The following is a 24404-nucleotide window of genomic DNA, read 5'->3' as shown; positions in this document are numbered from 1 at the left end:
TAATATGACACAGGAAAAAAAGACATTCTGTCAAACAGAAATGGCAACAGCTTCTCTTAAACAAATAAATCGACACTACCACAATCTGATCACTCTGTGGCATAAACCCCAAAGCAAACCCCACAGTGTGTGGCAGACAGAGCAGAGGGAAATTGAAGACTAGGAAGGGCTTACAGGGCTTTGAAGGAAAATGTCCATTCCACCTGGCTTCTCGTCTTCTAAGGACTTTCCTTAACAGTGCTCTGGTGCTACACTAGATGTGGTTATTTCTGTACTGGGCCATTGGCTCATGCTGTGAGGTTTAGTATAGAAGATGAGGCCAAGGCACATGTTTCAGACTTTGATAAGAAAATGTTGATGCTGGAAGACTGCAGTTGTATCATGGCATGTTCACAAACACTGTTAAATAGTGTAGCATTCAGCTGACAGCACTTTTGGGTATGTTAAAATTAGTGAGTTGACAAAAAGGAGAATACACACCAGAAGTCTAACCAGTGTTGGCAAAGCTGACCAAAACCACATCAACTGTCCCAGCATCTTTGCATGCTCCAGAAAGACAATTTTTGTGTCTTTACAGAAATAACATCATTCATGGAAGAGACTGAATAATTCTGATTTGCTTTCAGGCCACTGATACATCATTTGGGATATTAACCTGGATGCAGAGAAAGACAAATTTACTGAGCCAGAATGTAGAGCACATGTAGCATTCACATTCAAGAGAGTTACAAATTATATTCATATACAATTATTTTGTTAGTGGACAAGTCTATATTATTTAAATTTCCATTGGATAATAACTGTAGTGCATGATATGGTAATGTACAGAGAATTTGGTTGAAAAATATGTGTTTTAGGAAATAAAGCAGTAATGCTTTCAAAACTAATCATAATTTTCTCATTTACTGATGAACATTAAGAGCATAGTAGAGAGCAGAAATATGAATTATTAGTGTAGTCTTATCTGTTGTTAGAAACGTTAAATAGGACATAAATGATACTGTCATGCTGCATAACACCTCCCACTAAATGTAGTTCTGCTAGTGATGACGTGCGGAATTAGACTCTATAACTCGAAAGTTATAAAGTAGGTATGTTTCTTGCGCGCAGATGCACGGGGGATCGCTCCTCCACAAGCGTGCGTGCCCGAACCATCTCACATTTATACAATAAAACAAATGAATATTCAATTAACGCCTATACATACTCGTTACCTAAAATTGCTTACTCTCGCTTCGTATGTTAATTAGCTTACCAGTCCTTTGCCTGGAATGTGGTGGTCTTGCAGGTTTGTAGGTGATTCATGTCCTTGTGACCATCCGATCTTCTCCAGCAAGGAGACTTAGCACTCCCTCCCTCTAGACAGCATTTGAATGTCTCTCATCCTTTTCTCATTCTTTTTTAAATAGCCCCTTTGTTAGAGGAAGAAGGGCAGGCGTCTCCTCAAAGCTGTGTGCCTATGTGACCAGACACCGCACCCATGACCGGTCACCATACCCACATTCCTTGAGCAGACATATACAATCGCAATCGATGTCCATTGTCCCCATTTCACACTATTTCTCCATATCAGTGACAGCCCCACCTTTTCATGGCCTAGCAGCTTTGGATAAACAAATCTGCAGCTATGTCCTGACTTTTCCATGAAGTAACAGAACTGGTTTGCCAAGACTTTTCATGTTGGTTTAGATGGCTTTAGTTTCTTCTACTCTGTCAGGGATAGACCAAGAAAGTGGCATTTGAATTTTGTAAGCTTTTGGCCAGGTTTCGATCAGGCTTTTGTAGACCTTGTGGACTGTGGCTTTAGCTCCTTCTTGGTCATGGTAAGAGAAACTTGCTCTCAAATGATTCCTGGATTTTGTAGTCTGCAATTGGAAAAAGTATTAGCCATGTCCAAACTCCTGTCTGACAGAAACTCAAAATAGCCGAGGGAGAGGAAATAGCAGCCAATGTTTAGATTTACCCCATGGATACATGGATTGCTGTAGAAGTTTTGGCCTTGTTCCAGTTTGTGTATGAACTTTGCACAGCACTTGTGAAGTGCTCAGCATCAGTTTGGACACAGCAGGTGGAACAGGGACCTCCTGCATTCCCCTGTGTTCCTGCTCTTCCCCTGAACATGTGAGAGCAGCCTGTGGCTCAGCACCCTCCTGGGGACCTCCTGCTTCCTTCCACTCTCAACAGAGCAATACAACGATCTGTAACTCATCTCCTGCATTAAAAGTGCTGAAGTTAGGGTTGGTCATTAAGTAACACCACCAGATACCTGCTAGTGGAAGAGGCCTTCTTATCAAGTCACTAATCATTAGTCACTCTTTCTCTTATCTGATTTTGTTGTGTTGGTTTTTTTTTAATTTTTTTTTTTAGGTAACTTTATACAGCGTATGTATTTCAAGTACAGTGATGTGGTTTAAAATTTATTTTTGACCAGTAGCACTCCACTCAGGCTCTAATCAGTCACTTTCTGAAGTCAGATACATGCCCAGAAGCAGAGTCTTTGTCTTGCAAAGGAAGAGCTGGTTCTGTAGATTAGCATAATACCAAGTCAAATCAGTGAGCCAGTGAGTGGCTCCTAAAACTGTAATGCTTTATGTTTGGATACTTGCCCTCAATACAGGGCAGTAAGGAAGGTGTGAAATTTCTCATTTCCTAGATTTGTAGAAATCTAAGGAAATCAATGAATAGGTGGTTTTGGTTTGTGCGGTTTTGTTTTTTTTCCCCTTCCTCCTTCCCTGCTGATACACAGAGAAATTGAGTAATGGTTTGCTAGATCTTCAATAATACTTGAATGGTCTTTGCAAGTGCTCCCCCCTTTTGATCGCTCCCAGATGCAAATGAAATGCATGGTCTCTGTCATGACCTAAATAGGCTGGGATCCAAGTTTGCAAATTTGTCCTATAAGGATGGTTATTGGCAACATCAGATTTAGGCTCTTCAGACAGTAGATCCTTGGTAACAAAATTTTTCAGTGAACAGCTCCTGGCAAGAACAAATTTGATACAGAAGTGAAGTAAGTAGTCTGAACATGTCCATGTCTTACCCAAGGCTTGTTATTCTCTGTAGTTATATATACTAGTAAGTTAAATGTCATAATGAAAGGGTTGTGTCAGAGGGTCAGAGAAGGTAAATCTGCTGGGAATGATGGGAGTGTTTCTGTCAAAGACTTAGGAAGCAGACGTCACCAGAAGCTAGTCTGTTTTTTCTCAACTGTATCAGTTAATTTAGGAAGAGATAGTACCTTTTCCTACAAAACTTGCCCCAAAGGATTTTACTAGTAACATTAACATAACTGCTAGCTAGGATTCAGTGAGAACTACCCAAACATGGTATTAGTGAAAGATACTATCAGTTTAAGCAGGGATATGAATTATTAAATTCTGTTGTATCAGATTGATTTCCCATGCACCTTCTTTCTTAACAATATACTGATATACTTGGCCTTTCACCACTCCTAGTGAAAATTCTTACTATTTTTAGAATGTGAGTGTTCATTACTTCTCCAAGTGGAAAAACCCAAGCTTGTTGAGGTAGTATAAGCTGGACACTTCAAACCCAAAATCATGTTTCATTAGAAAAAATACAAGCCTTGGTAGTTATAAAAAAGCCAAAGGAGCAGTTTCTTTTTCATTGCAAGGACTTAATCCACTACTTAATGCAATACCTGATTTCCTGTGCCTCTGCTTTATTCCACCAATATTTATCTCCTTATTTGCCTGCATTTTCCCATTCAGGCATTTTCTCTTGCAGATGGGAGGAACTCATGTGCCAAACTTCAGCTACCCACTAGCTGTCCTCCAAAAGCCTGTCTTTGCTGCACTGCCTACAAATCACTGTCACCTGGCAGTGCTGAAGCTGGAGGCCATCTGTGACCATGGTGACTGCTGATTTATGTGAGCACACCCATCGTCATTGTTATTCATGCCACCTTCTTTCACACATTTTTGCCTTAGTCGCCCAATTTCTTGTCTTGGGAAGGTGGAGTGTAGAGTCTGAGATGGGAGCTGCCTAAAATAATGAATATAAGGCGTAAAATAGGTGTAGAGCTTTGAGCAAAATATGTTGAGAAATAGTAATATGTTTGGAGCACATATCTGTCAAAACAGGACTGTATCAAATATAATTACAGAGGAGGATGATGTATCTACCAAAATACTTAGGCCAGAATCACTGATCCAGCCAAAGACTGGAAGGACTCTGGTGACTTAAATCAGTCACAAACTTCAAAGCTAGACAAGCCTCCATCTAACTCAGGATAACCTTGAAACTCTTCTGAATTTTCTTCTCTTTCACAGCTCTCAAGGTACACCAAAGCTTTGACGTTTTTGGGGCATATCCTCTTCCATATGGTTAAACCTCCAGCACTGGTGGCTGAGAATGGGGCAGATCTCTGGTGTGACAGATTTTTCTGGTAGATCTGTCCCGTGGAGGAACTCCTTTATCCCAGACGCTTCTCAAGGGACACATCAGGAAAGCTTTATGGCTGCCATGTGTCTCTGGAAAGGGCTGAAACATTTACCCTTTTATAAAACTTTATTAGGGGAAGATAGGAAAATATGTAAGTGGGAAGCACCCAACTCAGTGTAAAGAAAACTTGTTATATAAATCAGAAAATACATTTTTTTGGGGGGGAAACCTGTGTCTAGTAAGCATAAAATTAATTTAGTGGTAGTTCAGACATTTTAGAGGAACATGCTATATTCAACAACAGAGGCCCAGTCCTGCAATCACTGGAGCAATAGTAGTGCTGACATAGGACAGAATTCCCAAGGTGTTAAGTGAAGTTTTTTTATTTTTCGTAGCCATAGATGACACATAATCTCTACATTGCCCCATCCTGCCTTTCTACATTTTTACATGCCATAGCGGCAATCCAAGGTGATTTTGGAGAAAGCTGGCTTACCTGTGCACAGAGCTGTGCTGCAGCATCAGCCTAACCTTTTTGATTTATTTTTCAAAGCTCTTCTGCATGGTTTCTGTCTTGATTTTCTTGTCAACATGATTTAGTGCAAATCTCTGGGGATGCCTTGTGCATTATATGAAACTGGTGTTATTGTTGTTGGAGCAGACTCAAGCAAAGAGCTTCTGTTTGTGGAACTGTTTTATTTTACATGCATTAATAATGTCAAACTTCTGAAGGAAAATCTCTTGGAACAATCTGAACCTGCCTTTGCAGAGCAATCTCTTTACTCTTCCCTGTAGTCTTTATTTGTCTGCATTCCTTGCTTCCCCTGATGGTTTTTTGTTTGAGACTTGGCCGATTAATAGCTTTGTGTCAGTGCCCTAATTTGAGCCTGATTTTCTAGCAAGGTGCTGAGCACATTGGGTGAGTCAGTGGGAGTGCCTGGTATTCAGCACTTTTGCAAACCAGGATGCTTACTTCAGTGCTTCAGTATGGGTTCAGGAGCCTCATTTAGGCTCCTATTTTTATAAAACAGAGTCATGACATCCAAATGTATTAAGTGATGTGTTCTTTGAATAATCACAACTAGTATTTTTAAAGAAGATGAAGTCACTTAGCCAATTTTTAATGGGATTTGGGTGTCCAGTGCTCTGAGCTTCTCTGGAAATCCTGTCCTGTCCCTTTTGTTCAGCATAACTCTGGGCCAGGAGGAATTTCTTTTTTCTATGTATCAGCTTTGCTGAATATGTATTTGGTTCTTCTGCTTGCTTGACACTTCCATGACAGTGTAATTGGGACATGGTGAATGCCTTAAAACGTGAGGACAGTCAAGGTGCATAGATGACTGTAACTGATTTCAGTACATGAGTGTACTGAATGTGTTCAGGGCTGTAAAGGGTGAACAAGGAGGTAACAATAAGAAACTCCATGTTAAGCATTTTTCCAAAAGGTCCTGTGAATCTCTGGTCCTACTGAATCTCTTGTTGCATAAACTGACCCAGTGAACATGTCAGATCCTGAAACATAGCAAGCTTTTGCAGGTGGTGTCTGAAGTGAGCTGCAAAACAAGACAGCCTTTGATAGGTGTATGAATTTGTTTAAGTGTATGAGGAACTGCTCACATAAATCCCTGTGCTGCTGCGGTGATTTATTACATGTACAAACCTCAGAACATCAAAATGGAACTGTAGCTGTGCTGGCTAACAGCTGGACCTGGAATGAATTAATACAATATCATAATTCACTAAAGGAGCTCTGCTCATGTCACAGAACGAAAGCACAGTGTATGAGTGTTTTATCATCCTAGCACTGACCTTGAGAGTATATAAATAAGTATGTAGTCTATAGTGCTGTTCTATCTGTTATCCTATGCATTAACACTGTGGCTTCATACTCAGATTTAACTAATAAATGCAATTCAGGTGGTACTTGGATAAGAGTTATCTGGTAGTACTAATTCATGATTTAATGGGATAATTCTTTCCAAAATAATGTATATGAGTCTTTTAAATTACCCCTCCAGAGCTCTGCACAATGAACAAGTCAGTAAGTAAATACAACTGTTTCTTACTGGGCTTCAGCTTCTGACAGTACTTTTTGTCCTGTCACGCAGAGCTTCCCACTTCTTTTCTCTGTCCTTCAGATCACTCCCTTGTCAAATTAGACCTAACCTGCACGGTGCCCCAGAGGCCAATGTGCATCTCTTCTGCCGATAACTAGGAGCCTGGTGGGTCTCAGCCGGGGGAGGCTCTTTTCTAAGAATACCCTGTCCCATGTTTATACCTGGGCACTGCCCTTCTGAGCCATTTCATTTCATATGAAAGCCATGTTGCCACACAGAGAAGGCGGCAGTACCCAAACTAATGAAAATGTGACCCCCATGCAGCACTGTTCTCCATTAGTTACAATTTCAGAGTGGTCTTTCACTAGAGTCAGTTCTGTCCATCCTGGCTGAGGCGATGAATAATATCTGATTGGAAAAGGAACAGCTTTTGCTCTTACCTCAAAAAACTGGTAAATGAAATACCACTGGCTACCTCAACTGCTTGAATATGTTGACGAGGCCAAAGAGCTAAAAACATACAGCTAATTGCAAATGTTAGTAGAAAAACGATTAGAAGGTAGGTATTGCTTCTTCCATTTCCTTTGACTTGTTTTTTTTTTTTTTTTTTTTTTAAAAATATATATATCTAATATCCTGTCATCTTCCCTATCTGAATTGACTGATGCACATGGCCGGATGAATCAAAGCCTCTTTCTCAGTTAAGCATTAGGAAATCTGCACAAGATAGATGCAATACGCTCAAACTCTGGAACTGAATGTCTCAGACTCTGGGACTGGATAGCCTCATCCTTCTTATCACAGCCACTAGCAGAGACAGTCAAGTGGTGTAGGCTGTGATATATTGAGAAGCTTACCTGTAATACATATTACTCATACACATTCCTGTGATCTATAGAGGTTTTCAGGCAGGAAAAAAGTGGAAATCCAAGTTGTGTGAAAGCTCGCTTGCTTGCTTGTTTCAGGTTAGTTGAGGTTTTGCTGCTTAAGAAGGCAGCCTGCTTCAGAAAGCTGCATGATTCCATCTGTCGTGAGACCCGCCTGTGCACTGGAGATGATGAGTGACCAAATGGTGCCTTGTGCACCCACCCCAGAGAAAACTGTGGAATCAGCAGGAAATTACCCAGTGTTTTGTACTTGGTCTGATCAGAAAGGAGAGGTATTACAAGAGTATTTCCTTCTGTTTTGAGGGAGCCTAGAGACTGGTCAGCAGCACTTAATGGTCCCTGGAATAAAAGCCTTAAGACTGATAGCTGCTTTGCAGTTCCCACGTTTTTTCTGCAGAGGTGGCTGTGTGGGGTGGCAGTGCTGTAGGGCTCAGCTGCACTGCACAGCCAGTTGCGTGGCAAGCAAACTCAGCAGATGTGAAAACTCATCTTTTCCCCCATCCCAACACAGAGATAAATGTAACACTTGCCGATATATGGAAAAGGGGCATGACAGGAGGAAAAAGATGATGGTCAAGACAACTTGAAGACTGCTGATGCCCAGCCTTTTGGCTTAGGCTAACATTTTTTTTTTGCCCTGTATTTTCCATATAAGGCTGCTGGCATCTGGAGCAACTTCAGAGCCCTCTAGTCTAACCCTGGAGAAAGGGCCAGTTCTCAAGTATTAACACAAAAGTAAGCCCGAATTCTACTTATCCTGCAGCTACGACGTTCATATCACAATGCTTATTTCTGTGCACAGCTCGTGTATACATATATCTCACATACAATTTGTAGAAATTTGTAGGTGAAAGAAGCAATCTGCAAAGTAACGTCACAGAACTCTATAAATTACCATAAGGGATGCTATTTTTCTTACTTTCCCCTCATTTCTTTATCAACTGTTGTTTGAAGCTCTCTGTAATAGTCTAGAAGCCTTGCTGGCAGTTTGAGAACTGCCAGGAAGCTGATACTTTTATTATGATCTTTCCAGATATGATATTCTTCATTTTTATTGCGTCATAAATCCTGGTCATAATGTGTTTGTCTAATTTGCTTTCTCTTGCTTCTAGGAACAGGCACTATCTCTTCATTACTCTTGAGAGTTAGCTGTGAATGCATTACAAACTCAAGGGGTGCTTTTTTCTCCTCCATTCTGTGCCCTTTTCAAAGCTCCCCCCCATGACTGGGGCAGCCCCCGTTAATCATTGCCATGTGTGCCTCGTTTTGCAGCCGATACTCTGGGCCACTCCTGGCTGTTGAGCAAATGTGGCAGACGCACATGAGTTGCTGGTCATACTTCACAGGGTGAACAGACCACACACAGGCACAACCTCCAAAGGCTGAGAAGTCAAAGGCCCCTGTTAATTTAATACGGTGCAGCTTTTTACAGTCAGGGAGAGGGTGGGGGGAACACTGACTTTTGGTTTTGCACAGAAGATGATTACGTAGTGATTTATTTTAAAGGAAGATCAGGTCAGATCTCTGTTGATAATATATCCCTAGGAATCTATTTTACTATTTATCCAGCTTGAGGTTAACCTCATTAGTTTAATTGGAGTTTCACAAGACAGGTATTTGGTCTATTGTTCTTCAAATAAAATGTGCTTCACCTAGGTGATATAAATCTATTTGCATATTCCAGGATGTGTATAAACAACATGTAGTTGCTTTGAGCTGTTCAGTTGGTTCCAAAATCAAAGTTGCTTAATTGTATGGGTCTTCTAGGTTCGTGATGTGTCTGGCTGCTGCAGCAAAGATGGAACAACAACAACAAAACACAAAGAAATATGCTGATGTAGCAATAATGGAAATATTTTCTCACACAGCATGTAATTAAGGAATAGAACTTACTATTGGTGAATGTCATCGAGGCCAAGGTTTTAGCAAGATTCGAAGTGATTCTGGATTTTTATAGGTCCCTCCTATAGTTACTCTGCCTAAGGACAATAAAGAAAAAAAACAGAACTTATGAAAAGTTCTGGGTTTCATAATGAAGCCTTAAGTTTGTGACAATTTTAGGCTGTCAGCTAGTAAAGACATTAAAATCTGAAGTTTATGCTAGACCTTTCCACAGTACCAGTGGTGGCTTGCCTGAAATCTGAGTCCTGGTATTGTCCCAGTACCGACTGTTAATCCTGTTAACACATCCCAATTACTTTTTAATTTTGTATGCTTATATTCCTGTCTAAGGGTTCCTAAAAGCTAAAGCAATGAATTGTAGTGGATTAAGTTTGTGTAAAAATACTAGAATTAACATGTTGTGTAGCATGTCCCCAATGCAATTTTGCTATATAATGATGTTAACTTTTCTTTCTCTTTCCTAATAGTTGTAACCCAGATTGGTGTATGTATAATTGTTGTGTTTCAGGAGTATACATCACTTTATAAACATATAGAAATGATAGAAAAAGAAATTTACAGAAATGTGCAGCATAAAATTAATAAGGAAACAATAAAGTCTTTCCCAATCTTCAGTGCATGCTTTGCATGCCCTATTGGGCCCTCCAGGGAAATGCAATTCAGTGTTGCCAAATACTTACTTTTGGAGGGGCCTTTCTCTGTGTGCTTTCAATCTGTCCATGTTTTGAGGGTGAAGGAAACTCAGGTGCCAGCATCACGTGCATAAACCCGTCAGAGCCCTGTTCAGCATGTAGCTCATGTACCATGTTGGGTCAGAGCTGTGCTAGCTTGGTACTAGAGGTATGGAAAATCTTTTGATGCCTTCTCCTCTCCTGTTTCTAGTTTGAGCCTTGAGACTTTTGGCAGCACAAACAGCTCAGCCTACAATCCTGCTGCTGTGACTCAAGGATATGACAAAACATTTCAGAGCACAATCATGTTGCTAGCATCAGGTTTCAACATGTTCACAAATACTGCTCCATCAAAAATGCTGGCATCAATGGCAGGGGTTGTACCTTGAGGTTGAAAGTTGCTTTCCAAAGTAGCCATCAGATTACCATTTCTTTTGCCAAGGTGATCCTTTTGCATTGCATTTTTTTCTATGAACCTTTCAAGGTTAATCTCATGAACCCCAGTGTAGCAGGGTTTGTGCCATTGACAATAGTCCTTTTAAAATGTCTTTCTCTAGACCATTACCACCTAGTCTAGTAATTTCTATTTACATGAAAAGTACATTCAAATTAACGTATGACATTTTCTCCAAACCATATACAATATGGCCTTTTTCTGATTCTGTTGCAGTAGTCTCTATTGCACTGTTGTCCTCCTGCCAAAGATTGTATTTGCCTAGTCAGTGAAGGCATGGTGTTGGTGTACCCAACTCATGAAGGGATGTGTGTGTGTTTATTTTTTTTAAGCACTAGGAAGCTGGTGATAGTCTTTCTTTACTGTATGCAGTTAATTTTCCACAGCCACTGAGCACCTTTTACAGCACCTTTTACAGACTCAGGGTGCAATGTAGTAATAAAGGGATTAAATTTTCCAAGACCACATTAATTACAATCTGTTTATCATAACAGCTAACATTCAGGCAAATTAAATGTTCACTGGAAGGCAGACCAACTTCTCTGTAGCTTCAAGAATCACGAGAAGATTATGTTCACAAAGTATAACAATTTTTACATAATGCATTGTGTGGCATGGGAACAAGAATATGCATATATACGTACATGCATACGTGGCTTTTCAAACAAGAATGTACCTGGCAGACTTATATTTGTCCATACCTTGGAGTGTGTCTAATTATCAAAATTGCTAGTGAATGTGTCCTTATATCAATCACAGCAAAGTTCTCGTTGAAGAAAGAAGAAGTACACTCTGTGTATGCAGTGCAATAAATGGCACATGGCAATGTTCTTAAAATGGTTGCTACAGCCAGTAAAGCAGGAGTGGTCCTGTTGCATATCCAAACATATTTATTAAGTCAACTGATGGTTTTAACGCTTGTTACATTTGCATGTATTCCCTTGGTTAATATGCAGAGGACAAAAATCTGTCCCCAAGCTTCTCTTCTGGGTAATAATGACAATCAGGCTGACTTGGCACAGGAGATTCATCGTTGTAGTCCAGTATCAAAACCAGTAACCCCAGGCTTTGCCCAGTAGACCCCAATGTTGTTATCCTCTTGTCACTTCTGGAGTGTGCACACTAAATGATACTCAGTCTCTTTTCCTTTGTCCATCCCATCAGGGTCAGTCAAGCAAGGTGCCAGCTAAATAAGGAAGCTGCTTATTTGTTGGGAACAGGCTCAAAACAGTCTGAGCACAACGACAATGTTCCAAGCACACCACTGAAATACCTCGGTAGCAGCAATCTGTGTCACTGTGTAACCTGGTGGGGTTTCACATTCATAATCCTTAGGTGGAAGCTCTGCATCGCCCTCCTTCAGCTGCACTATATTACCTGTTTCAAACGTTTATTGATTTATTTGTCATAGAAATGGTTTCTATTGATAAATGTTCTCAGACAAAGGCTTTTGTGCAGATAGGTTTCCTAAAATACCGTGCAATCTCAAAGGAAAGCACTAGTTTAGCAACTGACAGAAGTGCTGGGATTGCAAAACAAAACTGTGATTATTTTAATGGCTTGGAGATAATGAATGGAGTTTTCAGGGTAATTCACAGATATGAAAGGACAGATTTCTGTTCTGGAATAGAAAAAATGTCTTAATTTGTGTTAAGAGACATGATTACACCTTGCAGTCACTGTCCTGTAATGGAGTGTTTGGTGCACAGGACCTCAGACTGGGAGTCAGAACCGCAGGATTTCTGTCCTGGATCCATGGCTTGGTGTTAGACTGTGTGCCAGTAATTTAATTTTCTGAGTCTCAGAAATAATGAGCTTTGCTTTCCATCTGAAACTGCTTTGAAAGCTACAGAGGAAAGTTGACTCCCATCTTGGGCATTAAGGGTATCCCAAAGTAAATAGCAGAAGTATTTCTATATGCTTATAAGGTATATGTCATAAAGATGTGGCTCTTTGATCCTTTGTGGTTACGATATAAAATACTGACACTCCCAGAGTGGAGTGGTTTATTCAGCGAACAACAGTGAAAGCCCAGTGACTCAGGGTATGTCTTTCAGTAATTCTCTGTAATTTGTATGTTTATTTCAAACAAATGCTAGCACAATGACTTGATATTATCTAAACGTTTCAGAACATTAGGGATTCCACATACACAGCTTGCTTCTCACTCAGCAGTTTTAAGCCTCAGACTGAGACAGACATAGACTATGCAGCAGAACGCAAATGTGAGGACTCGAGTTTTGTTTGACTAGTTGTGATAACTTTTAAAACAGTACTGCATCCGGTTTTCCTTTTGCCCCTTAACTGGAATTAAACAACCTGTCAAAGGGGTGGCAGAGCAGGATTTGTGCTCTGTGCTAGAACTTTTGCACTGGTACCTTTGCTTAAGCCACTCGGCAGATCAGCTGTTGGGAAGCAAGTCCATGTCTAAGGTTTGTGGAGAGCACTTAACTTACCTCAGTGGGATGGTGACTGCTTACAAAACTAGAAAATCCTGATTTTCAGACTGTGGATTACATAGTTAGTTTTGGGAATTGGAAGAGAAAGGGCATGAGGCAACAAGGCATTACACTTAAATCTGCCATGAAGAATACAAAGGCCTGGAAGTAAACTGGGTACTGAAAGCAGGCTACTGGTGGCAGGCTGGGACTCAGCATGACTCCCAGCTTCAAGTAGGTTGGTCAAAGAATGAATACCTGGAGTTACTACTTTGCTCTGTCCCTAGCATTATACAGGTTTCAAGTTAGATGTCCACCCATTAGGATAACTGCCCTGGTGGGAAATGGATTATTTGGGGATGTTTTAAGTTAGGCTTTTGAGTGAACCTTTCCAGGTTATTTTAGCTTAAATTTTAAGGTGGAGAGAGGGAGTACTCACCCCATAGTACTTTATTCTTTGATGAAAAAGAAATTTGAAAAGAAAATCTGTCTGTGCAATAGCTGGACTGTGAGTACTAGTTCAGTGATGCTCCCAAAATGCCTGTAGAGCCTTTAATGGAAAGCAAGATTATGATGATGACAACTATTATTATTTCAAAATCTGAGTGTTAAGTTTACCACTATTTATTATGATTCTTTATGCAAGATAGATCTGAACTTAGATCTAATGTTCTGTACAAGCTTAAATCTGTGATGAAAAAGAGGTGAGGGAACCTGGTTTTTATAACGCTTTTTTTCCCAACTTTAGCTTTGTTTCTGGTTTTGTTTCTGTTTAATGTCGCTGTGCTCAGTTCCTTCACACTGCAAGTGTTTTGTGCTTGCTGTGGATAGGTAAAGATTCCTTCTGGCTGACAGAAATACAGGCAGAAAGCAAATTAAATCCCAGCAGAGAATAAGTGCTTTGCTCCTCTCTCAAATTGCTTTCAAGACTTCAGTTTCACAAGTGAAAATACTGATGAATAAACCTGGCTGTCACTGGTGCTGAGTAAGAATCCACAGGTCAGAGACTTGGTGATGGGCCTTGGTCTATATATAAAGCATTACAAGCTTCGGTTCTCTTGCTTTATTAATTTCCAAAGATGTTTAGATTCAGCACATCTCTCAAGTTGTTTCTTTACCTATCTTTTGGTTAAAAACAGGTATAAAGAAAGGCAAAGAACACAGAAATCCTAGAAGTTATATCAGAACTTTTCCAGATCTGTTCAGTTCAATTTGCATTTAAAATTAAAAATTAGACTACAGAAGCTGGATTGGTATTTCATCTAAACAATCAGTCCCAAACAGTTCTGAATGAAGGGAAAAAAGTATCTATCATTACCTGCACTTTTGCTTTTCCATTTGTCCATGTAAACAGTTCAATCTGTCTCTAAACCTATGTTCTTTCTGCAATTTTACTTTAAAAATCTTCCCTCAACAACACAGCTCACCTTCTCCTACAGGTTTTTAAAGTTTTTTTCATTTCTTCTGTCTACTTTCCTAGGGTGGATGGGGCAGGAATGGGCAGAAGAGCCCTCTCAGTTCTTCGGTGAGTGGAAGGGAAGAAATTGTCCTGAGCCACAGAGAATTTCTGCTCTTTTAAGGTAGGAAAAATATCAAATCTTGGAGAGGAGGATCACAGGAAAGGCAGACAATCTGAGGGAGATATTTTTATGGTTAGTCACAGACATTGCATAGTATTATTGATTGCTTACCATTTTCCTCACTGTTTACTTTTGAGATCTGGCACACTTCGTGCATTGTGCCGGCTGAAGTTTCCAGCCAGATAAAGGTATTTTGCTACCTGTAGAGACAGATGGGAAAAGTCTCCCTACTGATGAACCCTGTTGTTCCCTAGGTCAGATCTGATCCCTCTTTAGGACAGCATGTCCCTGTGAATTCTATTAGAGATGAGAACGTATCAGTGAAAGAAAAAATTTGTTTAGAATTACTCAAGCAATGTGAAATGAACTTGGACTCTGTACCCCTTTAGTGTTATTATTACTAGTATTATTTATTCATAAACCATCTAGTCTGTTGTCAGAACTATTCTTCACAACAAAAAGTTGAAGCAGCCATTATAATGCGTTTATAGAAAGCATTTATTCTAAGCATTATCTATATTTTATCAGGGAATATAACATTACCTGTTAAAAATATGAGCTGTGTTTAATTAAGAAAGATGGCTTTGTGTTCTCTCTGTGTTCATGTGTTTATGTGCATGTATATATTAATAGATATGAATGACCCTGCGTAGCCTGCCAAAGAAGAACTGGTTGTTGAAATGGTTTAATGATTAATTAGGCCAGGCAGAAACATATGCCCACACACCCTGTCACAACTGCACAGCAAGACACTCCCTTTGAGGAAGCATGGATTTCTTGCACATATGGTCTGCAATAGGCTCAGGGAAATGAAAACTTTCTTGACTTTCTGCATTAGGGACAGGGAACAAGTCTGTGGACACTGGTATGTGTGGCAGCCCTTACTGGAATTGATGGGGCTAGAAATACGGGTAATGTGGTAGAGTGGACAAAGTGTTCTTGTACAGGGCTGCATGAAGTAGTGGCAAAGTGGGAAACAGAGCTATGTGTCTGAATGATTTCATCTATACATCCTCCTCCATACCACCCAGCCTACCAGACACAGAAAAGGAATAGGCTGTGGTGGTGGAAGACAGAGGCAGAAGAGTCAAACTTTGTCTCTGCTCAGAAGAAAACTGTCTTGGTTTGCAGAGCCTGCTGTTCCCTTTACATAGTTCCCAGCAAGGGAAGTGTTAAACCAGTATTCAGAGCCCTCATTCCTCCTGGGATTCGGAATATAACAACAGATGCCAAGGTTGTCTTTGTCCTATCTCTATAGTGAGGCTTTAGAGCAAGCACAAACAGAATGATGCTTTCTTCCCTTTTCACTCCCAATACCAACGCGAATCATAGCTCTTTGCTGTGATTCCATTTATATTACAAAGAATAAAGGTAGTGGAACTCTAGAGACTCTAAAATGGTTTAAAAGTAACTCAGAGTCTTTGGAGGACAAATAAAGGCTGCTCATTGAACGAGTGCAAACCCTTCCAGAAGACAATGCTGTCCTGACTGCTCCCATAGCAGCTGGGAGCCTGCAGCATTTACCACAACCAAGGTTGAAAACTGTGACACAAACGCCCTGAGCTGTTCAAGATCAGCTCATAGCTGAACCTTTCCACAGAGTAGTTTCTCAGCTTCCCTTGTTTGTCTGTGCAAAGGAGGTATAAATCACCGTGATCCTGGTTTAATAATTTGTAATAATTCTGATGCAAAAACAAGGTGGAGCTGCCTAGTGGATACATGATGAAATTAGGCCTCGAAAAGCCTGAGATCTCTGCTCTGCTCTGCCAGTGGTTTGTGGGGTGGCCATGGGCATATTGCCATTCTCTGCTGCTATTTCTCCATTTGTAAAATGGAGGCAATTTGTTCACTTTGCATTTGCTCACCATGGATGCGAATGGTTGTCTGTTATGTAAATAAGGTGGATTCTGGCTTTTAATTTTTTTCCTGTCCTTTTGGCCATCATCCTCAACAGCTTTTTACCTCACGCCATCATTTCCACTCTGTGTTTTTCATACAAGACTAAACGGGAGAAGACTCCTTCCTTGATGGTAGTCCATGTGTATTAGCCAAGATACAATGTCAACAGAAAAAGCAGGGGGGTGAAGATCCAGGCCATTCATCCTGACAGCAGAAACAAATGTGTCTCACTTTTGCTCTACTATTTACTCAAGCAGAAAACAAAACAATAGAGATGGGAAAAGATCTGAAAGAGCTGTCACAGAGCAAGTGCACCATGCCAATAATTTGAAGGATTAAGGACCCCAAGCTGTATGTACTGACACAATAGCTGGGGCCATCCTGTTCACTGGGTTCATGGATTAAAGGGATGTTTCATATGATTCTGGTTTTCTTTTCAACTCTAGTTGAACAAACATAGCCTGTGTGCTTGCAAATCCCTTGTTAGAAATGGAAAAAGTCAATACAATTTCCCTTTCACTACACTCTATGATTTTGCCGTTGGAAAATGTTGCAGTTGCTCTGTCTGGATGCCTTCACAGAATCAGCATGACTTTGTGTCTGGTTTAAATTGAGTGATGGTGAATGGTGGGAGCCCAGAAGAGGGGCCTGCAGTCAGTATACCTGCACTGAGGCAGTGACACTGAGAGGCTGGCCAGAGTTACACCACTTGATTTGCTTGTCTAAACTGCTGTCTTAGGAGGTGGGGTAGTTCACCCTGGCAGTGCGCTTTTTCTTGGACTATGGCTATGGAAACAGCAGGGTTTGGGATCAGTGGTGTCAGATTTTATTTTAAAAATGTCTTTATTTTACAAATAAAAAGCTGGTTTTGCTTTAGTGCTGTGGAAAGTTTATCTGGGTTTGAGTCAAGCAGGGATTTTTCCTCCTCTCACGCCACTGCCAGCATGCTGCTAGCCAGCTCTGTCCCATGCAGTTCCTGTGCCACCTCATGCAGGGGACCCCCATTCCAGCACTAAATGGCAGCAGTGGGCCTGTTCGTCCAAAAGCCTTATGTGTGCCACCTGTGACATAATCTAGAGATGCAGTTTGGGAATTTCATGGTCAATGTGATAAACTCTCGTCATCATGAAAGATATCACAGAAGTCCCACAAACTGCAGCAGTTAGGAGTATTTATGCCTATATATTTATTACATATTAAGAATCTACCAAGTGACACGGTTTGTGTGAGCACAGAATAATTTCAAGGGAGAGGTATGACAGCTCCTGGAACTAGCATATGGATTCAAATGCTAGCTATCTAGTGAAGGGACACTTTTTTTTAAAACTCACAGTTCAAAATTTCAGTGGGAAGGGGGGAGGGGGAAGCAAATGTGCAGTGAAGCCGAAGTCTTCCTATTCTGATATACTTTTGTGTACTTTTTGTCTGTGTTGCCCCATAATCCATTTATCTCTGTTTTCTCATACCAGTTATTTAGCCATTACATTTATCTTGTTTCAGTGAGGTTATTTAGATTAGCATTAAAATTCCAAAGCACCTGGCTAATGTCTCAGGGTTGTAAGTGTGGTGCAGTCTTTGTATTTGCACATAGGACAAACCCTTTAAAGAGGGGGTGCCTGTCAATTGATATTACTGTGGAGGCTATTAGATAGTTGTTCTTACAGGCACCTGAAGTGTTGGCAGTGTTGGTTTCCTCCTTGTAGTTGTCCTTGGGAGACACTGTTGAAGAGAAAAAGAGAGTTCAGTCCTTGTTCTCTGGGACAGTTTGCTGAGGATGCAGTCACAGTGGGGAATATTCATTCATTCAGCCTGAGCTGCCTCTGCATTGGATTCAAACCGGTAAACTTGCGGTCAAGGATTTGCTCCTTCTGGTAACGTAGCTCCCTCCATGGAGGAAGCGCTGGGTTCACTTCTTCCTAATGAAACGATTAGCCCTGCTACGTACTTGTGTTCATGCTCTCATGTTCTTGTGTCATCTGTGACTTATCTTACTAGCTTGGCTGCTAGTAACATCACAGTCAATTATATGCCTTTTTTTTTTTTTTTTTAATACAGCAGGGGCACAAGCAGGAAGGCAGGCTTCCTGCTTTTGAGTAGAGCAGGAAGATGGGGCATTGCAGGAGACAAGTGTTTGCTGTTTACAAAATGGCTTAGCAGATGGGCATCTGTAAAGTCACCTGCTGACAGCAGTAAGGTACAAAGCCCTCTCCTGTTACAGAGGAAACGCTGGCTTCTTGCAGATAGCCTGGGGATGGTTTGATGGGTTTTTTATCTGCATGAGCTGAATGGTGCAAGCTTGGGTTTAGAGCATTTTATGAAAGATATCTGCTCTTATTTAAGTGGATGTTCAGAAAAGCTCAACAGGTTTTGAAAATTGGATTGTGTGTGTAAGTACGCTTTCACTTGAAGTAGTTTCTCCATGGTTTGACTGCGGTTGCCTGCTGCTGTGGGTGGGACTAGCTTGGTGGCCATGTCAATGCTAAGCTTGTATCATAACAGACCCAACTCCTCTGTTGCAAGCAGAAAAGACCTTCATTTGCACATTCACTGTGATCCCGTCAACTCATTTGTAGTGCTGCACAGGGTCCATAAGCAACTGTATAATCTTTCTAAGGACAGCAGGAGTGGTACTTACACAGTGCAGATAAAAAGTGTGGTCCAGGACTTCTTGCATTGAGAGGCGTTAATCTGGTGGAAAGGCACTGCCAGCTTTGTTTTGTGCTGCTGGTGGCTCTTTGCCACCTAGCAGGATAGGTCTGATTGATGAACCTATCCTGCTAGGCACCGGCCAGCCTTCCCTACGCAAGAGCTGGAACAGGATAGCTATTCTACATGGGCAGATTGACATTCCTGGGTCTGGGGATGAACCAGGAAATTCCTGGGTTCAGGGATGAACTGGCAAATCCCCAATCTATTTAAATGAAAGGTACTTGAGCTGGCCCTTGGAAGCACTGTTTCAAGAGCAGAGACAGGCAAACAACCCTTACAGACCCTGAACAGATCAGGAGAGATCAAGGCTACAGTGATTAACTGGCCGTCCACCTACACTGATCCTGGGCTCTGCCTCTTTTGCATGGAGCTGTATATACATATTTGCACATATTTTGCACTTCAGTGAGCCTCTAAATTGAAAATGAGCATTTCAGCTCTTAGGTCAACCCCAGGCCTTGCTCTCAGTTATTCTCTCAGACCATTATTCTTATGAAGCATAGAGTCTTTTTTTTTTGTTTTGAGGGATGGGGATATTGGTGAATCAAATGTCAAACCTAGGGGTTTTTTTTCCTCCTTGATGCTATTCAACCTGGGTAATATGAGTTTTTGTGCATAAGTGGGTTCAATGGTTTTGGCAGGATGCCACAAATTTTATCACCCTTCTCTCTGTCAGATGAGAGGAAAACAGACATTTATTTTCTGCCCAGGCTGGATTTCAGATTTGAGATTTCATGGCTGTCCATTTTGCTCGGCGATGACAGTCACGTTCCTCTCTCCTGAGGACTGTAAGGAGCGGAGGGCTGCTCAGGATCAGTGCCGCAAACTTCCGGGCCCCATCTGGACGGCAGCTAGCCTGCCTTTGTACGCACGCATCTCTCGGGAGCGAAGGAGGTTGTTCCACGGCCTCTGAGAGGTTAGTGTGCTTTTAGAGGGAGCAAAGTTTGGTGCTAAACTTCCTTTGTGTCTTCTGGCAGCTGGAGCCAAGATAGGTCTGATCTTTTCTCAGACTTGTTTACAGATTGAGATCTAAGTAATTTCTTTTGGCAATTGGTTTGAATCATTTGGTGATGTTTTTGATTCGTGGGTAGCATTTGAGTAAAGACAAATAAATTAGATTCCTGTGGCGGCCAGTGTAGTAAAGATGAGAACTTTGAAGGTGAAAAAGAAAGCAAGTAGACCTGTAACTGCTACGGCAAAAAAAGGACACGGTATGCCCCGACAGGCTGACAAGGATGAAATCCCCTCTACGTCCACTGCGTTTCCTCCTCACACAAAGGCGGCGCAATCAGGCCTTCGGTGGGTTGGTGCCTTTGCGCGTTTTGTGTATATGCTCTGGCGCACGGACTGGCTCACCCTTGCCTTTGCAGAGCACCTAAGCCGACCCAGGAGTAGTGCCCTCAAGCATTCACGAAACCAGAACGGTGGTACTGACCCCATGCAATGCAGGGTGAGCGAGAGAGGGATTTGTTAGGGATTTCCCCTCCGTTTGATCTTTTTTCCCAGATGAAGCAGTCAGTGATGTACCAGTCACCCCTTCCCCGCGCCTCCATCCCTTCCTCCTTATTTTTCTGTGATTTCTATTACACGCAGCCAGTACAAGGACGGCTGCACCGACACCCCCCCTGCACGTACCGCTTGCCGAGCCCCGGTCCTGGCCGCACCGATGCACGGCTTCCCCAGTCCCACACCCTCGTGTCACCCCCGCCAAGTGCCAGCACCCCGGCCACGGCCGGCAGCCACCGACCCGCGCAACAGGTCGGGCGAGGGGCTGCGGCTCGCCGGGCTGCCCGCCGCCCCCGGCGGGGCAGCGCCTTCTGCTTCCGCTGCCGGCACCGGGCTCGCTCCGTGCCGGCGCCGAGCGGGTGGCTGCCGGGGCCGCCGGGCGGGCGGGCGGGCGGGCGGGGGGCGGCGCCTGCCGGGGAGCCGCGGCGGCTCGGCTCGGTACGGCTCGGCAGGCACGGCTCGGCTCGGCGCGGCGCGGCAGGCACAGAGCCTGCTGCTGCCCCTCCAAGGTAAGCTCGTCTGCGCGTTGAACTTTCCGTGCCTTCCCAGCTGTGGCAGCTGGTCATTCCCCCCCTGCGATGAAAATCGCTTTGGCTCCATTTTATTCTTGCGATTATTTATACCCATAAGGACTAGGTGTTCTTTAAAGGGCCATTATGCTGTGGGATGTTAGCGCCTCTCTCTGTTCCCCCCCAATATCTAGGGGTGGGCTTGGTGTCACAACACGATTTTCGCAAGCCTTTATTTAAGCCTCGTTGCTTGCAGGTAAAATACCTTGCAGATGCGGAGGAGTAGGTTTGGGAATGAGTTTCTTGTGCGCCTGAACAGAAATGTTACGTTTCTGTCAGCGGGAAGGAGGAGCAGAATACAACATTGGTTTTAAAAGCAGAGCGAACGCACACGGGCATTTTCTGTGTGCCTTCAGACTCAGCACACTGAGTGAATCTGGTGGGGGGAGACTGTATGTACTTGTCCCGAGAGAGCTAAACCCAGGATGTATGCATTACGGTTGTTCATTCATCAGCGGCTGCAGATAATGCAATTACCAAGTCAGCGGCGCATGGATGCTGCCCTGCATGTGACATGCTGAGAATACTGTAGTTTAGGAAGCCCACACTTGCTGTAGTTGGGTAAAACAGAAGCCGGGAATGGCCGGGTATGAAAGCCTTGTGTCTTTAAGTAGAGGAGAGGCTACTGGTTAGTCTCGGTCGTTTCCAAAAGATGTGTGTTTTATGTGCTTCTATGCAGAGGTGTAAATACCTTTTGCAATCTGTTCATAAGAAATTCAAGAGTGAAAATTAACTGGCAGCAGCTTCAGGTATCACCAGCGTCTAATGAATGGTAGATGGTTTGTATGCCTGAGAATTCACAGTAGTTTTAATTAAATCTTATCACAGAAAGGGCTTCATTTAGGTCTCAGTTTTTTATTTACAGATCAGATTCTGCAGCTTTGGTATGGCTACCTCTTTTCTAAGGTGTCTTGGAAAGGAAGGAAAAAAAAAATCACCAGCGTGATTACCATGGACACAACTATCCCTTATTTATTTATTAGGCTATTAGGGTAATGAAGAAAAGCCATGCCTGCCCTGCTGTGCAGATCTCATTTCAGCAAAACTGCCTGTGCTCCTGCTGTTGCCCATGTTTGATTTTTAACCAGTAAGTGCCCTGTGCTGGTGTCAGTGCCATGGCTGCTGTACCTCCACATGTGGGTGTTTGTCGTAGCCCCCAAATCAAGGGGATCAGAGCAGAGCCCAGATGATTGGTAATGGGATTTGTTCTAAGCAGAATGTGCTTTTCACTCGTCTATCCATTGCTTCCTTGTAGTTGCTGCTTCTTTATTCTGCCTGGCACTGCTGTTAACTGCTGTTGTTCTGGGGCAATATTTGGTATATTAGTATTTCATTTTTATGAATTATGCTACTAAAACATTGCTTTTCTTTACATTTGTTGCTACCATGTCAGAAAAAGAAACAGCATCTGTCCCAGGCAGCTCGTCTACATAGAATGTATGGGAAGGCAAGAGGAGGTTTAGCTTGCTCAAGGTTACTAGCAGAGTTAGCGTCTCATGACTTCTAAAGGCTGGACCATGTTGGTTCTGCTGCACGTATACACATACAGAAAACATCTGCCACATTAGTATCCCTAATGACTCTTACTTCTTTTATGCTCCCCTCTTCTTGTTCAGTAAGTATACTTATCTTTAAACAGGAGTGATTATTTTTAAAGATAATCCTGTTCCACAAAGCCAATATTGTTTGATAATACCATAAAGAAGATACAAGTAGTGATATTTAGGCAGTCAAAACACAGCAAGTTTGTCTTTTTTGGAATACATCAGATTTTTTGTAAATGTAAACAGAAACATACACGTACACACTCATGCCTAAGGTGTCTACAGGAAGAAAGAAACAGTGCCTAATAAATTTTCCATGCCCAGAAGGCTAACCTAAAAGTCAGGAAGGTAAGAATTATGTGCTCCACGTGAATATTATTTGCAGCTTCCTTTTTCTTCAATACATCAGTGATTCAGAAAGTACAAATGTAAGGATTCCTCCAAAGGAAGGTCATGTGATGAACAGGTCTCTTCTTGTGTTTTCTGTTTGTAGGGGAGGGAAAGTATTTGGAGTCGGGGGGGGAAAGGAGAGTTCAGAGAAACTTCTAACCACTCTGCAAATGTTGAATTACAAGTTTACTGTTTTTTTAAAGGTTGAATCTGGGGAAAAAACAGGAATGTTAAACCTTCGTGCAAATTACATGTCCTATTTTTAACAATGTGCTCTGTGCCTGTGTACTTGGGTGCAATTGATGTGTTTGCAGACACTCGGGTCACTAGTAGGAGATGGCAGCAGATGTTTGTCACAGGGTTTATTTATTCTGATGTGTTACTGTATACAATGTGCTAATTAATTGATGAAACTACTATAGAATGCTTTATCTCAATGGTATCCTGCATCAGAGAGCTACACTGTTAATTATCTGTTCCTCTATGCTTCTTTGGTGTTTCTTCAATTTTCTGGTCCTTAACCTCACTATATGCCTCTTTGGTCTGTTATAAGAGAGGGCAGATGGGGATACCAAAGCAGTGCTGTTCATGTTTTTGTTTGTTTTGTTTTGAGCAAAGACTGCAGCATGTATCTGCCAAGATGGATGAACAACCATCGTGTTTTAGCTGCTTGCCCAGCCCTTTGCAGTGAGCCAGAGAGGTTCTGTTAGTCTCATCCTGAAGTCTTCAATCCCTTCCATAATCCCATTAACTTCTGTGGAGCTATATATGTGAATGAGCTTTATGGAATTAGGTTGTACACTGTGTGTTGTTTGTGTGCAAGTGTTAAGCCAGGGTCAGCACTTTCATTGCCTAGCATAAATTATATCAGAGCAGAGGCTACCTATAGGGTTATGGAAACTGCTTGCGCCTTTAAAACTGGACAAGAAGTTTTCAGCAGAGAAGCTTTGTGTGTGTGTGTGTAAGATCTTTGCTCTGGTTTTATTCAGCATTGGGAAATGCACTGGCAGCATGGATAATGTTCAGTGTTCTTTGAAAATTGTTTTTAGTTCAGGCCTTTGAAGTTCTCAGTCATGGGTAGGTTGTTTTATTCTTTGCTCTTATTGTGTAAAAGAGTATGTTAGGGCTTTTGCTTGCTGCTCAAGATTTTTGAAATAGGAGCCTAACAAAAGCCTGAGTTTTCAACAATTCTGGGTACCCACATGCTTCCCTTTATTTTTCCCTTGAGTGATTGGCACTTAATCTGTATATCTAAATAGGGATTTATGAACCTGACCTTCGACTTCAGTATGAATTCAGCCTCTGTTCCTGTGCAGATTATACTGTGATCCTTCTACGTGCCACACTATAGGCAGGTTTTAGACTGAATTGGTATTTGGATCAGTTAGAGGAGA

The 24404-nt window shown here is 42.0% G+C and overlaps 1 protein-coding gene across 7 annotated transcripts in view; it reads left to right on the top strand.

The window, feature by feature from the left end:
* Window positions 1-24404, top strand: part of SORBS1 (sorbin and SH3 domain containing 1) — a 222133-nt gene that overhangs the window by 27982 nt on the left and 169747 nt on the right. For 3 of the 7 annotated variants that reach the window (XM_055719735.1, XM_055719732.1, XM_055719738.1), the window contains exon 1: window positions 20911-21016. Coding sequence is in view for 1 of the 7 variants with exons in the window: in XM_055719727.1 (XP_055575702.1) it covers window positions 14299-14393 (95 nt within the window). In the remaining 6 variants the exon portion in view is untranslated. Of the gene's footprint in view, window positions 1-14293; window positions 14394-20908; window positions 21017-24404 lie in introns of those variants that run through there. The other 4 variants (XM_055719727.1, XM_055719731.1, XM_055719729.1 and 1 more) reach the window with 4 other exon arrangements.

This window comes from Falco cherrug, chromosome 9 (assembly GCF_023634085.1).
Source record: "Falco cherrug isolate bFalChe1 chromosome 9, bFalChe1.pri, whole genome shotgun sequence".
Taxonomy (NCBI): domain Eukaryota; kingdom Metazoa; phylum Chordata; class Aves; order Falconiformes; family Falconidae; genus Falco; species Falco cherrug.
Note: the sequence above shows the minus strand (reverse complement) of the source record. Positions and strands in the feature narration are given on the sequence as shown.